Source organism: Mustela erminea, chromosome 2, assembly GCF_009829155.1.
Source record: "Mustela erminea isolate mMusErm1 chromosome 2, mMusErm1.Pri, whole genome shotgun sequence".
NCBI lineage: Eukaryota > Metazoa > Chordata > Mammalia > Carnivora > Mustelidae > Mustela > Mustela erminea.
The window spans coordinates 69,638,701-69,655,954 of NC_045615.1; the positions used below are offsets into that span (position 1 = coordinate 69,638,701).

The window sequence follows — 17,254 nt, forward strand, 5'->3', positions numbered from 1 at the left end:
TTCTAAGAATTACAAGACATGGTTCCTGCCTTCAAGTACAATTGTAGTTCTGTTCTGAAGATGGGATATATGATTCTCCACACACACACACACACACACACACATACATGTGCACATACCACACATGCACACATACCACACACACATATGCATACATATATGACAGTTTAATATCATATGTTATACCACAGGTAGGTATTTATATAAGAATGTAGAAGTGGAATTAAATACATAGGTTTCCTGTGACCAAAATGAGGTATATTTTATGTGTGTAATAATTCTAAGAGAAAACAACTTCTCTGTATCTTGGTCAGAATAATTCCAACGAACCAGTGATCTTTTTTTTATTTAGAAAGTTAATTAGTCTTACAGTAACTATTGAGGTTTTTGAAAAATATTACTGAATGTTGTTATGCATTCAGAAATACTGAGTAGTCAGGAATTCTCTTCTCTGGATAATTCAGACAATAGTAAAAGCTTATGTAGTGCTTTATATAAAGTCTTTTTTTCCCCCAGAGGAGAATAAAATTAGACTTTCTTATTTCTAAAAAGACAGAATACTATTGGTTCTGTGTCATCAGTAACATTAAGATAGTGGTTCCTTTTTTAAAAAAAATTCTTTGCTAATGTCATTGTTGTCAGAGTCAGAGAATGTTGAGCTCCAGAGCCTATGTAATCAAGTCTGTTGCTGAGGACAGTAATTTTGTCATGACTTCAGCCAAAAACCCAATAATGGTACAGATGGAAGCCATCCTTATTCATCATTCTTCATTCGTTTACCCTTAGGAAAAGTTTGGCATTATTCGGCTTTATGGTGGATATCTGATAAATTATAAAGGAGACCTCAAAGAAATTTAGTCTTAGGGAATTAATTTTGGATAAATTAATATAACAAGTATGAATTTTGCTAATCAAGATTTGAATCCAAGTTTTAAAATTTAGTAAATCTGGGCGCCTGGGTGGCTCAGTGGGTTAAGCCGCTGCCTTCGGCTCAGGTCATGATCTCAGAGTCCTGGGATCGAGTCCCGCATCGGGCTCTCTGCTGAGCAGAGAGCCTGCTTCCCTCTCTCTCTCTCTCTGGCTGCCTCTCCGTCTACTTGTGATTTCTCTCTGTCAAATTAATAAATAAAATCTTTAAAAAAAAAAAAATTTAGTAAATCTGCACAAGTATTTACTTGATACAGCAAAATTTCCACTAGTTAGTTCATATTGACCAATGCTGCTTCAGGCCCCTCTTTGGTCAAGTTAACTTTGTGGAACTTCTTCCTTTCTTTTGTTTCATTTCCACAAATGTTTATTGAGCTACTCTTTGTTGGGCACTGTGTGGTTTAAGTTTTGGGCTCCCTCTACCCTGGAAGGCCAGGCTAGTTAGGAAAAGGTAAATAGGAAAGCTCGGGCCCTGGTGAATGATTGAATGCTGAGGGTGTTTTGGGACCCCAGAGTAATACTTAAGGGAAGTGGGTGGGTTGAGAAGGTGTTCTAAGAAGCTGTCCTGAGCCTCTGGGAAATAGGCCGACAGGGTCCACTTAATACAAATTCTTGTAAAGTCAAATAATAGAAAACAACTAGTAGAGAATTCTTTCTCATTAAACCTGGCTTAGGCCTGATTTTTCTTTTAAAAGGGTCTTGGGCATCTGAACCAAAGCTTAGTTCTATCAGACAAATTAACCCAGCTTTTGTTTTTAGTTATGTTTAAATCAGGAGTTTCCTTTTCAAAATTCTGCTTAGAGTTGATGCCAGTGCTCTTATACCAACAGATCAAGAATTTGTTTTGAAAGCTGCTTCCGAAGAAGTGCAGATATTCTTTGAAATTCAGTAATAACTAGAGGAGTTTTTATTGACTCATTTCCAACAGAGGGATTTTGTAGTATAAGCTGAAATGTTTAGGGGAAAAAAAAAAAAGAGTGGTGCAAGCTACAAATACTTGATTTGTTAATCTTTTCCCACTGTTATGTGTTATGTACTGTAATTAATCAAACACATTTCTCTTCTGAGACAGTTTTCCATCCTATGTTTTATGTTTCAGTGTTAAATTACATAAGCTCTACAACTTGCATAGAGTTAGAATTGAATAGCTCAAACCATTAACTTGACAATTGCAGTTCATAGCACGGGGGTAAATTTAGAAAGTTACAGCAGGTCACGTCTATTAAGGATAGAGCAATACCTCTGTTGTATCCCAGTCTTATGGGGAAATGTCAGCTGCATGATACCAGTATTCTGAGCTCATTAGAAAGCTCCTGTACAGAAGTCAATTTTAGTCTCATATATATATATATATATATATATATATATATATATATGTATCTATGTATATATCTGTATCCATACATATATATGTATTTATGTGTATATATACTGCTATGTACATATATACTGCAATTTCTAGTTTATTAGCCCTTCCTGGATTTTCATGCAAGAGGTTGATAGGCCAACACTGTTCACTTCCTGAGGCAATACAAAGGGTTTCCTTAGTTGTAGGAGTTTTATGGACAGAGAAATGGTAAGGAGTAAAGCAAGATCCCGTATCACTACAAAAAACCAGGGCCATCTTCTAGAGGTTACTCTATGGCCTAGCTCTTTAGTTCAGACTCTCCTGGACTTTTTTTTTTTTTTTAAAGAATTTATTTATTTATTTGACAGACAGAGATCACAAGTAGGCAGAGAGGCAGGCAGAGAGAAAGAGGGGGAAGCAGGCTCCCTGCTGAGCAGAGAACGTGATATGGGGCTCCATCCCAGGATCCCGAGATCATGACCTGAGCTGAAGGCAGAGGCTTTAGCCCACTGAGCCACCCAGGCACGCCTGGACTTTTTCTTTTTAAGGTTTTATGTTTAAGTGATCTCTGCCAAACATGGGGCTCAAACTCACAACCCTGGGATCACGAGTCACATATTCTTCTGACTGAGCCACCTGGGTGCCCCTCTCCTGGATTTTTCAGTCTTGTATTTCCAATATATAGTAGTAAACTATGTAGGGATAGCACTTCAAATATAATTAGTCTTAAACCAAACTATTGTATTCTCTCCAATTTTTGGGTATTCTATCTCCCAAGTTCCTGTTCTTGATTGACGTGTCACTTACTACCTGCCAAAGTTAGATGTCTCTATGTTTTCCTTAATTTCTTCTCTTCTATAAACCCTCCAATTTGATTTCCCCAAATTTTATAGCTTCTTTCCCATATATGACAAATTGTGTCTTTTTCACATTGCTGTTCCTGGTAACACTGTGTGTCAGGATTGCAGTAGTATTCCAAATTGTCTCACAAACTCCATTCTCGTTCCCCTCTTAACTCATTTTAATTTATTTTTTTTAAAAAGATTTTATTTATTTATTTGAGAGAGTGAGTGAGAGAGAGAGCGCATGAGAGGGGAGAAGGTCAGAGGGACAAGCAGACTCCCCATGGAGCTGGGAGCCCAATGCGGGACTCAATCCCGGGATTCCGGGATCATGACCTGAGCCGAAGGCAGTCACTTAACCAACTGAGCTACCCAGGCGCCCCCTTAACTCATGTTAAAACAACATTCTGATCCTGGCTCCCCCCAGCCCCTCAATCTAAAAGGTGACAGTCTTATGTCATACAAGAACGTTCATGGTCTGGCCACTGCCTGACTTTTAGAATTTTACTTGTTTCTTGTTTTCAAATTGTTGTTTGTAATTCAAATGCACTGAATTACTTAGAGTTCTTTGCATACTATGTTCTTTTATGCTACTATGACTTTGGGCATGCAAGTCCCTGTGCATGCTGTGTTTCCCACCTGACTTGTTACCAGGAACTTTATCAAGTAGTATATTATCATTCCTATTCTATGTCTATATAGGTTTGTTAGCAAACATATTAGTTCATAATATGTTTATAAACAAAACAAGCATTTATTGCTTCGACTCCTACCCCTAAATTCATCTCCCTGCATCCATTTTTGCCCACTTCTAATTTATGGACTACTGCAGCTAAAATGTCTCTTTTAAAATTTTTTGAGAGGGTGGATCATATTCTTCTACATTCAATCCTTTACATCTAACACAGCGCCTGGAACACAGTAGGTATTTCAAAATATTTAATTCCTAATTAAATAATTTATTGTAAAGGACTGATTAAACTATTTTAATTATTTGTTATCAAAATAATTTGTGGTCTGACTAATTTGTTTACACTTTTTTCAAACTGAAGCTATGATTTTTCCAGTGTGTACACATTTAGGTAGGTACAACCATAGACCCTGCTGTAATTTAACCAAGGCCATTTAGTGAGTCTAACTTAGAAGTTATTTCCTTCAGGCACCTGGGTGGCTCAGTTGGTTGGGTGACTACCTTCGGCTCAAGCTATGATCTTGGGGTCTTGGGATTCAGTCCTGCATGAGGATCCCCACTCAGCGTGGAGCCTGTTTCTCCCTCTTCTACTCCCCCTGCTTGTGTTCTCTCTCTTTCAAATAAACAAATAAATAAAATATTTTAAAGAAAGTTATTTCCTTCTTAAACAGTGCATATATTACAAAATCTTTAGATTTTATTTTAAAGATTTATTTGAGAGAGAGAGTACACACGCATGTGTGAGCTCAGAGAGAGGGAAGCAGAGAGAGAGAATTCCAAGCAGACTCCTGGCGGAGCACTGACCCTGACATGGGGCTCAGTCCAGGACCCTGAGATTGTGACCTGAGCTGAAATCAAGAGTTAGCTGCTTAACCGACTGAGCCATACAGATACCCTACAACTTCTTTAGTTTTTTTAAAATTTAGTTTAAAAAAAGTTTGTTGACATTCTGCTGTCTACCACTGAACCAGTATGATGGGGGCCAGGAAATGGGTGTAAAAATGATTGTGCAATATTACATTCACATAATGCTGACTTATTTGAATTGTAGTTTTGCCTTCTAAAGTTCATCATTGGCACTCAGTATCCATGTAGATCATCACAAACATGCAAAAGAGGCTAAAGCCATGCCCCTTTGGGTCCTACATATTTTAGAGAATGAGGCAGATAAACAACTTCTCAAAAATTATATGCATTGTAGAAAGATGGGCCCTTGCCAACTTACAGATGACAGTGACCTTAATAGCAGTTTAAGGAAAGGGACTAGAGACATACAAATTATTTCTAATAAGCAACATAATTATCATGCTGAAATTCCTGACACACAATAATTAGAAAGATTTTTCCAAAAGGGGGGGGGGAACAAACCTCCAAGGATGGCACAACAAGAATTCTTGGGTCTGTTATTCCTAGAAAATAAATATATTGTCTTGAGACAAGAAATTATATTAGAAAGTAATGAATTCAAAATTCTGTGTTAAACAGCAGGACTTATGTGGTCAAAAAAAAGGAAAATAAGAAATTTAAATGGGTAACTGATGCATTTGGTCTAACTTGGTCTTTTTTAAAAAACAGTATAAACGATTTCAGAACTGCATTTAAACAAGTAGAGTCAGATTGTCACAGTGTGGGGTTGTTAAGCTGTAATTAAGTGATCTCCCTAGAAAAAAATCAATCTGACCGATACTTACAGATGTACTCTAGGCTGCTATAAACACAAAGCCCTTCTATGTTTCTATGTACTACTTAATGGGGCTACACGAAAATAAACTGTGTTAAGGATATATACCATGACAAGGAAAAAATGCAATTAAGATAGTGGTTATATTATAAAATAAGCCATTCTGAAGTTTTCATTGTAAGAATGTACCTTTTTTTTTTCCTGAATAATTCAATGCTAAAGAAGCAGTCTAGTTTTTATTATGTGTCATCCGTGAGGGTGCAGTCTGCACCTCATCTGTGTCGTGTCACGAGGCTGTTTCTGTTTGAGTGATGTCTGCTTCAGAGCAGATGGTCTGAAGAATTATCAGACAAATGGGGATACAGATGCAGTGCCTACCTCAAAAGGGCAATAGTAAATTAATGCTGTAGGATGCCTGGATGATAAAAAATTGATGAAAGGTATTTTCACTTGGTTGGGTTTGTTTTTTCATATCCTGACAGTTCTAAGAGGCTTCAGGGGAGACTAAAACCTAATTTAGGTCCATTTATCCTGATCTGTAAGTACAGCAGTGGGATGAACTCTAACATTTCTTTCCCCCCAAAGGTCCTGTAAAATTTGAACATGCTGATTAGTCAGGGAATGAAAAGAGTTTTGTGTGGAGAAGATTCCTTAAAGAGTTTAATATTGTTACCCAGTCATATCAAAAGCTTTCTTTTTTTTTCTCTTGATATAAATGTTAATTACAGTTGGTTATTATTCCTTTATAAATTCTACTCATTTTATAACCAGTGATGGTCCAAAAAGAAATTCCTTTGGAAATTTTGTGAACATTGCATCAAAGCTTGATAAGCTCTTCCATGTTTTGGCCCATATTCATTGGGACATATTGAGTTTAATTTTGGCAGAACATTTTTACAGAGATGTCCAGCTAGTTGGAAATTAGAAAATAGATTTGGTCTGGGATATGAGTTATTTAATTGTTTCATTACTTCACACACAATTAATACTAGCTGGAGATCCCTGAGCAATAACAGAGAACTGTTCAGGATTCAGTCGTATGTAGATGTAGTATGTATTATTCAACTTCTATTGTGGATCTCGAAGTATCCATTATTTTTATTGTTGGTATGTCAAATGCAGATTTCCATGTTACTTTAGCTATTGAAAATATTAGGGAATACTATGGAGAACCTATAATATTCAGTATAGGATTTGTGGACTATGTTGCTTGCCTTTGCATCATCAGCATCTGGAATGGAAAAAAAGCAGGACTTTGCAAATATACCAGTTCAAAGAGTGGCATATTAGCTTTCACTCAGTAGTTTATTAGCTAAAGCAATCATTAAGGTTCTTACATGACAGAGGCAGTGATGTCTGAAATCTGTCCATGTAATCGACACCTCCCAAGAGTTACCTGACCCCTTGAAAAAAATCCGCAGCATTCAGCGGCACTGCTCCTCAAATTAAGTCTTTAAGATGAATCTCAAGTACTTAATCTGACATCTGAACTAAAGCTACAGCAAACTGTTTTCCCTATTGTTTTGATTTTTCTTAGTAGAGATTTGTAAATCTTGTGAATTCTACAAACTTACCATTCTTTCCATTTAAACTCCAAAGAAATTGACATGTTGTATTTAGTGATGGAATGTCTGAGTTTTGTAGGTGTTTCAGTCATGGGCAGAAACATATGCTGGCATGCAAGAATTACCAAAGCCTGTGGATTTTCTGCCTTTTGAGAAGTTACTTTAATTCACCATGAAGTTCAATGGGGAAACAAGAATTACAGGCAGTTCAGAATGTTTCCACCTACCAGAGGTGCCGGGGTGGCTCAGTTGGCTAAGTGTCGGACTCTTGATTTTGGCTCAGGTCATGATTTCGGCATCCTGGAATTGAGATCCGGGTCTGGCTCCCAGCCCAGTGGGGAATCCATTTGTCTCCCTCACCCTCTGCCCACACCACCCCCACCCACTTGTGCTCATGCTCGCTCTCTCTGTCTCTCTCTCTCAAAAATAAATAAATAAAAAATTTAAAAGAATGGTTCTACCTATATTTGTAAAAGTTCCCTTTTTAGTGAAAGTGTTGATGTGTCTCATTATAAAAAGCATCTTAATAATGAGCCTGCATATGGAAATATTTTCTAAAGCCAAACTAGTGTCAGCAAAACGAAGTCATTTTTCAAGTCAGACTTCTGGGTAACAAAATACTAACTGGGAAATTCATATTCCTCTGTTCAATAATTCTTTTAAAAATAGACATATATAAGAACTTTTGAAAAGTTCAAAATCATGTAGGGGATTTGAAGTATAAAATAATTATCAAGTATACATCACAAATATCTTTTCTGGTTTAGAATTATGGTTTGTACTAGCTTGGGATTTTTATGTTCCTGTGTAGTAATTCTAATTCATTGAGGAAGGACATCATATTATTATTTTGTTTTAGTTTTCAGAAAAATAATTGTCACAGAAAAGTGAGTGTACAGAAATTTTTTAAGGCATAAAATTATCTGTGGCAAGTTACTTTGCTTATATTTATTCTGGAAGATTTAAAAACTGAGATCTCAGAACCAGATCTGGTCTTCTTGATTTGTAGTAAGCATTTTGAAGACTGGAGGAGTACTGTTTGTATGATATGTACAAAAGATAAGAAAAATGGAATAACCACTACTGCTAAAGGAAGAATGTAGTCAATGTATGATCAAATCGTATCAAAAGGTTTTATAGTTGCAAAGCTCCATAGACATCGTAACAACTAATAAAAAAATGCTCTAAAATTTGACTTAGGAAACATTTCAGTTAAAGAACAAAATTGTGGATTTTTAGTACTCTGCACTGTTTTTTTTTTTTTGACCTTAATAGGTCAAAAAAGTAGTACCTTAAATATATTATCATTAAAGCCTTGCATAATATGAACATTCTGCCTTAGAAAAATTGTCTCCATGGTGACAAAAAAGATACTGCTTTTGAATACTAACATTTTCATCTATTTAGTCTTCAGTGATTTTTGTTACCATTATGTAAGTTGAAAACAACTTAGTTTTCAATGTCACCATCTTTTTTAAGTAAACATTTCATTTAATTATTACATACATTCAAAAATGCATAAATTATAATGTTCATCTTGGTATTTGTCATACCCATTTACAATACCCAGAACTAGAAAGTAGAACTAGAACATTATCAGCAACCAATGTGTTGTACTGCCTCCTTCCAGAATCTACTATTCTTTTTTTTTTTTTTTAAGATTTATTCTTTTTTTTTTTTTTTTAAGAGAGAGTGACAGGTGGGGAGGGCCAAGGGAAGAGGTAAGGAGAGCCCCAGGCAAACTCCACACACAATGTGGAGAAACCAAGAATCAGCCAAGAATCACCCAAGCAAGAATCAGCTGCCCAGCCAACTCCACCACCCAGGTGCCCCCAGATTCTACTATTCTAACTCCTAACAGTATAGATTAGTTTTGTCAATTTTTTGAACTTTAATAAATGGATTCATATAAATGTTCTTTTTTTAAGTCTGACTTGTCTTGCTTGACATTGTTTTTATGAGAGCTGTTGAAGCAATGTATAGATGTGGTTTATATTCATTCCTATTCCTATTGCTGCATAATATTCCAGCTTTATTCTCTTTTAAAATTTAAGAGTTGTACAAGGGGTCTATGAATCTTCACATAGTACTGTGAAATAGCCTTAATGTGTTGAAAGGGATGGAATTGGTATGCTGTATTTGGTTCTTATTTTTTACAAGTGATAATCTTAAGGAAAGCATTTATGAGTGAAATAATTTATCTAGTGTGCTAGTAAAAATCAGTGTTAAGGGGTGCCTGGGTGGCTCAGACATTTAAGTGTCTGCCTTTAGCTTGGGTCATGATCCTGGGATTCTGGGATGGAGCCCTGTCTCAGGCTCCCTGCTCAGTGGGGAGTCTGCTTCTTCTGCTCTCTCTGCCACCACCCCGACCCCAGCTCCTATGAGGGCTCACTCTCATAAATAAATAAAATCTTTAAAAAAAATCAATGTCAAATGCAATACTAAAGGAAAAATATACCTTGTCTTTATATCAAGATGTAATTTCAAACAATCTCATGTACGATGAGATATATGCTTAAAATATTCAGGTAGAATTTTTCTGTTTCATTAAACTTAGTTATTGTTCTGGTCCCAAGTCTCAATTTTATGTGTCATAATTATTTTAAATAATATTTTAAAAGCAAAATGATATCTATATTCCAGTGAAAACACCTATATTTCCACCCATTTTCTTAGCACATACGTTGCTGGAATAAGAACAATCTGAGGAAGTTGCATTAACACTTTTTGAATATTAGATGACCTGTCAGTATTTTGTACTTAGTAGCAATTTAAAGACATACTGAAATGACACTAAAAATGTAGGTTAATCTGCATGCTGGAGCTAGAGTGTACAAAACTTATGGTCTATAGCAGATTTTGTTGTTAGTGGCAGCTGAATTGAAGTTATCAAGTGGAATTTTGTGGTGTCGTGTTTTACCTGTCAGATGTGTGTTCTAACTGCAGAAAGACGACTTGTGAAATCATTTCTAAAAATTACTAGTACACTTAGTATGCAGTTCTCAATTGCCCCCAATTTTGGTTTATAACAAGACAGTGATAATAATTTGATCTACTAAAAGACCTCAATTATTTATACAATCTAGCACTCCTACAGAAGTATGGTTATTTAAGTAAGAGCATTGATATATCACAAAGAGGATGCCTTGTAAAATCTTTATTATTGGAAACAGACCACACCTCTCCCATTCTGGTTCCCTTTTTGTCCTTTTGTGCCTGCACACATCAAAGTCTTTTGAAATACTTTGGTCTTCTGGCAACAGGCTTCATATTTAAAGAAGATCATGCGTATGCATCTATATTTAGATTTGCTGTTCTTATTTTCATTTATCATTTACAAGAAAAACCACGATTATAAAACAAGCTCAGTGTGTCCTCTGTGCCTGTCATTGGGCTAAGCGCCATCACATCATTTTATTTAATTCTTCCAGCAACTCTATGAAGTACCCTTATTTTTTAATAAGGAAACTGAGATACACAAAGACTTATCATACAACTTGTGATTTGGTGGACATGGAGTTAACTTTTCCAGCATTCCTAGGACAAGAACTAAGGAATCGTAGAACTCTCTATTTCATGATATTCCTATTAAGGTTTTTCCCCCCAAGTGATTTTAATAAATTTTATTTATTTTGTATTACTCTAAAAATGTGGATCTCAGCTAGGCCGATAAACCATCCTGTTTTTATAAAGGAATAGCTGCATCCTAAGAAAATAAGCAAATTATTAAAATTCCACAGGGAAATGTGCTTTCCTTGAGGTTAATCAGCCAATATGTGTGGAGGGTCTATTGTAAGCCAGACTAAAGGAAGTTCTCTGCTTTGCTGTCTTTGGTTGGGCCAGTAGAGGCTGCTGGCCGACTTACACTATTTGACTGGTGTTTCTCAAACTTTAGTAATGTTGTCTACTCTTTCAAAGTATAAAAACAAGTTCATGACCTCTAGGGTTGTTATCTTACATAGTGTTAATTTAAATGTAAACGCAAAGGACACAAAACTCCTAAAACCCTTAAACCATTACTAAAAGGAAGGTTTTACAAATGAAGCATAAACAAAACCACAAAATGAGCATTCTTCAAATCCCTGATTCCAATTTAATAGAATGGGTAGAACTGACTAAAACCAAATAAGATATTGGGCTTAATAGTCAAGAGGTTAGCCTCAGATTATCTATATTTTAATATGCTTCTGAATTTGACTTTGATGAAAATAACATAACGGGTATCTTTTCTATATAGGTTGAACAAACTATCATTAATCCTGTAAGGTTTTGTTTTTCACTTCAGAGTAATAAAACTTCAAGCTATCAGAGAAATTTACTAATGTCAGTTTCACTGGCATGCCATTTGATAAACATTTAAAGCTCTATTTACTTGGAGATGAAATTAGTATTGCGGTGCAGGTTTGTACATCCGTAATCCAGTGAAAGTGAGAATTGGGAACTGAGAAATGTCTCACCACGGATGTTCTATTACACTCGCTGCTAATGGTTGATGTGAGTTGAACCGTGCAAAGACAGCGTCTGAGCCTTATGTTTGTTTGCTACTTTAATGTGGCTGCTGACTGCTGTTCTTTTGTTTCATCATGTGTGCCGTCCTGCCGTGTGTAATGATCAGATTCTCTGATCATACTCTGCCCTTCAGCAAACCGTTTTGCATATCTGCATCTATGTGTCATCTCTACTTCTCTTGTTATGCGCTGAATGATAAGCACAAAGGTTTATACCCAAATTACATGGTTGTATTCTTTAAAGGGTAACCGTCTAGATGACCTGGAACATGCTTTTATTTATGTTAGGTTATTATTGAAATGTAAGCACAGAACTTAAAAAAAAACAAAAACAAAAACAAAAAAACACCTTGTGGCAAACTTGTGGAAGCCTGTGAGTATGCCTCTGGACTTTGGGGAAGTACTTCTTTAGGATACAGTGTGTCTCTGTGAAGGCACATTCCTCTTGCCTCTCATGTCCACCCTGCTGGGTGTAAGAAAGTATTCTGTTTTTCTAACATTCTGATACAAAAAATGTACAGAACTGTGTCAAGAGGAATTTTAAAGGAAATTTTTCTTTCTTGGCTTGAGATGCCACACCAGGGTAGTAAAAGGGGCAAGTTTTAATGACATCCATCTGTAGCAGATTAAAATAAGTGCGGCTCAGCACTTGAATTTTTTGTCCAGAATCAGACTTTTTAAGCATAATTAAAATTGGTTTTACGATTTGGGAGTCCTAGGGACATAAAGCAGCAGAGCCGAAAGAGGTTAGTTTTACATTTGTTGGAGACTTTCCCCCAAGGAGCTGCTATTGCCTCATTTTCTCTTTATTGAGCTGTTATGTGTGAAATCTTCTGGTTGATCCAAGAGACAACAATCTATTTTGAAAGTATACTTCCCCCTACTTATGCTTAATTTGGAAATAATTCCTTTAGTTGTACTCAGAGGGAAACATGGTATAGTAAAAGTTGCTGTATCTTTCACCTTGAGTCTCTGAATCCTCTTTCATCTCTGTGTTGACTGAAGGTACCAGACTGACTACTGTTTATCTTAAGCTCTTGTGTCAAGTGCTTTAATCACAGATTGACCTCATTGTAAGGGATGGTATGCTTGTGTCTATGTGGAAGTGGGAAAAGAATATATATTTTCATGCAGGTCTGTGCTTTTCATCTAAAATATCTGTACATAAAATTTGAAATCTCCTTTTAATTTTGTTCTTGAAACCCATGTTCTGGAACTGTTTTCTAATAACACTTTCATTTATTGCATTTGCAAAATGCATTTATAATGCATTTTCTCACTTCCAGAAAATCAAATTTTTTAACAGGTTCTGAAAGAAGCCAACTCATAGCAAAGGCCACCATGACTCACTGTTGAAGGCATCCCTGGCCGGATGGCTCAGATGTCACATTTCCATTGGGTCTAGACCCTCCAGAACACTGGGAATTTATTTTGCTAAAATTCCAGGGATTGGATGCAAGTCTTTGACTTGCACCTACATTTGAGAAGTTTGCTTCAGAAAAGTGAAAAGCAGTTATGAAAACCAGTTATGTAAGGGCAAAAGCAATCTTCCATGTCATGCCCATTCCCTAAGGAAGGTTCTAGGAGGGTCTATTGGGCACTGCCCACTGCTCCAGCTCCCTTCTGACCAACACCTTCCTTTAAGTGTCCGCAGTCATGTCTGCAGGGGTTTCTTCAACCCTTCGGGATCAAGTGCTCCCTCTAGCTCTACTTATGCATGATATTCTTTTTTTCAAAGGAATGATAGGGGCACCCTGATCTTAGTTCCTGAGTTTAATCATATTAGGCTTGTAGATAGAGATAGTCAGCTGGCTTTTTTTTTTTTTCTTTAAGATTTTATTTATTCATTTGACAGAGATCACAAGCAGGCAGAGAAGCAGGTGGAGAGAGAGGAGGAAGCAGGCTTCCCACTGAGCAGAGAGCCCGAAGCGGGGCTCCATCCCAGGGCTCTGGGATCACAACCTGAGCCGAAGGCAGAGACTTTAACCCACTGAGCCACTCAGGCACCCCCTGGCTTTTTTGATGCAATGTGTACTTTACCACCTCTTTCCTCATTCCCAAATGCTTACGGTTTTAAGTAGTTTTTTCTCAAGCCAGTTCTTAATTTTTTTAAAGATTGTATTTATTTATTTGACAGAGAGAGAGATAGAGAGAGAGAAATCACAAGTAGGCAGAGAGGCAGGCGGGTGTATGTGGGGGGGGGGGGTGGAGTAGGCTCCCCTGCTGAGCAGAGAGCCTAATGCAGTGCTCAATCCCAGGACCCTGAGATTATGACCTGACCCGAAAGCAGAGGCTTAACCCACTGAACCACCCAGGCGCTCCTAGCTCTTACTTTTCCTAGATGTATAGATGGCTGAGAGATGTGGGGACAGGGATGTCAGCCAGGAATTCTCTCTCCAGCTGGGGAACTCTTTTTAGCAAGTGGCATGATTTACAGAGCAGATATGTAGACCAAGAGCTTAACAGTGGTTCTCACAACTGAAACAAACCTGTAGCTCCTAGGTTAGGTATCTGTAGTAACTTCTGCCTTGATGCTTTGGAGGGGTGAGATAGAGTAGCTGTTAAGACTAGCTCTGGGCTGATAAACACAAGTTAAATCTTGCATCTTCCACTGAATAATTGGGTGACCTTGGAAACCTTCTAAACCTTTTCCTCACTTATTAAATGAGCATAAGAATAGGTTCTCTCTCATAATACTATCATGAATATTAAGGATATACTACATTTAGCTGATTTCCTTAGCTCTGTGCCTGACCCCCAGTGAATGATAAATGTCAACTATAATTATTAATTATTAAGCCCCATGTACAACATGGCAGTAGTTTCCAGGCATAATTTTTAATATTATATATAACATATAGTACATAGATCTATTTTTTAAAACTATATATGGCAAATAATGTCATACTTTTTATGCCCAAATATTATTTAACTTTAGTTGTTTTACAGTAAATGATGTTTCCTGTGAGATATTGACAGAACATAATGCCTAGCATTATCTTTCCCTTGTAAGTGCTGTGGCAAGAAACCCGAGGTAGAAAATCTCCCTGGAGTTTAGAATTTGCCACAAACCACAAAATAATTTCATAGAGCAGGCATTTTAAAATGAGTCACAACTCAGTCACTTCAGCATTGCAGATATACTTAGGGCACCCTGCCATGGGCAGGGCTCTCAGGAGGGACAAAGAGTGAGGCATGGTGGCCTTGTAGGGAGGGAAGAATGGTCAGATAGCAGCCAGACCATGATCCACTTCTGAAGCATCAGAGCATGAATTCCAGATGTATAGATTTCCGTCATACCTTCCACTCTTCATACATTATCTGTCTGATTTGTAAATACATGTCATTATGGTATTTGGGTTAAATGTGAGGTAATTTGGTCCTACCACTTTCCATCTTCCCATGTGTAAATCATTTTAACAATATGCAAATAATTCCCAATTTGAGACTCCCAGAGAAAATACTTCCATTTCTATCTCTGTACATCATCACCAGTCATAATGAATAGGTCTGAAAGAGTGTGCCAGGAGCCCCTGCCAAACACATTCTTTGAGGGAGAGAGGCAGGGGAGCCTACCGGGAGAGTGCGGGATTATGAGCTGTCACAACTGTGTCTCACGTCCTAGTAGGTCAGGACATCCCTTTTCATGTTACCACATCTTCTTTAGTCAGATACCATACCACCGGAAGAGTTATAAAGTTACACCAGTGTTTTAGGACCTAACAAAGTTTATCAAAGTTATTGGGTTAAGATTCGCAAGTCAGGCTCTGCAAGTGAGCGAGTGCGGCTGGCTGATTGTAGCTTCAGGTCTGGAGCAACTCTCCTCTGGACATTCTGTGGTGAAAATTCAGCTGTTTCTTCCAGGATCAGATTTTGAGAGGCCCTGGGGGAAGAAGAGGAGTTAAAAAGCAGACTCCATTATAAGTGCTTATCTTTACCAAGGGATTTTCCTCTGGTATTGTGTCAGCTGGGTTAAATTTAATCTTGTTTTTCCAAAATCACTGGGATCACAAAATTTGCATTGGCTTAGTCCACACCTGCCAACTAGTGCTATCCTCTTTCCTCAAAGCATCCTTGGAGCTTTCTGTTTTTCCCTTGTAATGAGGACAGATGACTGCCAAATGACCCATACTCAGCATTCTTCCTCAGACTCATCTGAGAAACCAAAACGGTAAAGGAAAAAGAAAAAAAAAAAAGGCCAGTCTCTTTAATTTCTTTTACTTTTCCAACTCCTTTTTGGCTTGACATTAGGCTCACTATAAGGTCACAAGCATCCTGAAGCTAAAATGAATGGGTAGCTTTGGATTTGGGAGTCATGTAAATTCATCTTCAAATGTGGCTGAAGATTTAAAATAAAGCAGTAATGATTTTTATTTCGAGTTCTTTTACATCTTTAATATAGCAGAACATATTTCCCTTTGACTTTAAAAACATCTCTAGAAATACTACAAAGTTGCCACCCTATCCTGGGAATTATTATTCAGTGTTTTAAACTCAAGATTGGAGTGTTTGCAACCAAAGCTTTTCTTACTTGCATTGTAAACATTTTTGACTTTTTCTGTCTTTTGTATGTCCTTATTTAACAATAATTCACTGGTTGTCTTTTTTTTTTTTTTTTTTTTTTCTTTCTCGTAGTCTGACAGCAATGCAAGCTTCCTCCGTGCTGCCAGAGCAGGCAACCTGGACAAAGTAGTGGAATATCTCAAGGGGGGCATAGACATCAATACCTGCAATCAGGTAAGGTCATGGCTCTGTGCACAGTGAAGTAACACTCGTGGTCTATAGATGTATGCCAGGAGCCCCAGGTTGTTTTTCTGTCTGTTGCATTTACTAAAATATCAGTGACTCAGACTTACGAAAGCCCATTTTCATCCCTTCACCAGCTTCTGAAGCCTCAGACGGTTGTTATCTAGACCTAAGACTGCAGCAAAGGAGATAGATCAAAAATAACAACCAAATGTCAGTCAGGGCTGCTCTCAGCTGGAATATTGACCGAGACTAATGTTTTATTTCTCATTTATCATCAACCGCTAATCCAGACTCTAGTTTCTTTTCTTCTTTGCCGTATGCGTTTTACTCACGGACAACTGAGTGTTAAAATGTGGGATAAAGAAATAAAAGAAAAGGGGCGCTTGGGTGGCTCTGTCAGTCAAGCATCTGACTTGATTTCAGCTCAGAGCATGATCTCTGGGGTTGTGAGATGGAGCCCCGCATCACTCTTCACCCCCAGCATAGAGGCTGCTTAAGATCCTCTCCCTCTCCCTTTGCCCCTCCCCACCCTTACATGCACATGCTCTCTTTCTCTCTGTCTCAAAAAAAAAAGAGATGACAGAATAAAATAAAAATTACTTCCCCCTTCTCTCTAATTAGTTTTAAAATATGGGTTAGAATGAGAAGAGTTTGAAACTGTTAGCCTAAATGAAGTGTTTGGATTATTCATTTATCGTATTCATTCAATAAGGACTCTAGATAATAGTATACATTTTGGATATTATTTGGTTCCATGGATGTTGAGTTTTTTGTGCTATTTTTGACGAAGATTTTTATGCCATGAATAAAGTGTCTAGTAGCCTTCAGTGTTCACTACAGTGTGCTAAATGTTGGTGTGTGTGTGTATGTGTGTGTTTGACAATGCTGACTGGGAGGTGAATAGTACTGGCTGATTTAAAGCTAACAGAAAGTAAATGATACT

General features: G+C 37.3%; 1 protein-coding gene across 50 annotated transcripts in view; it reads left to right on the plus strand.

Moving 5' to 3' along the window:
- The window catches only part of ANK2 (ankyrin 2), a 664,974-nt gene that overhangs the window by 446,685 nt on the left and 201,035 nt on the right, over positions 1-17,254 (plus strand). For all 50 annotated transcript variants that reach the window (XM_032333193.1, XM_032333196.1, XM_032333191.1 and 47 more), the window contains one exon: positions 16,198-16,299. In XM_032333193.1, coding sequence (XP_032189084.1) covers positions 16,198-16,299 — 102 coding nt within the window. The remainder of the gene's footprint in view (positions 1-16,197; positions 16,300-17,254) is intronic.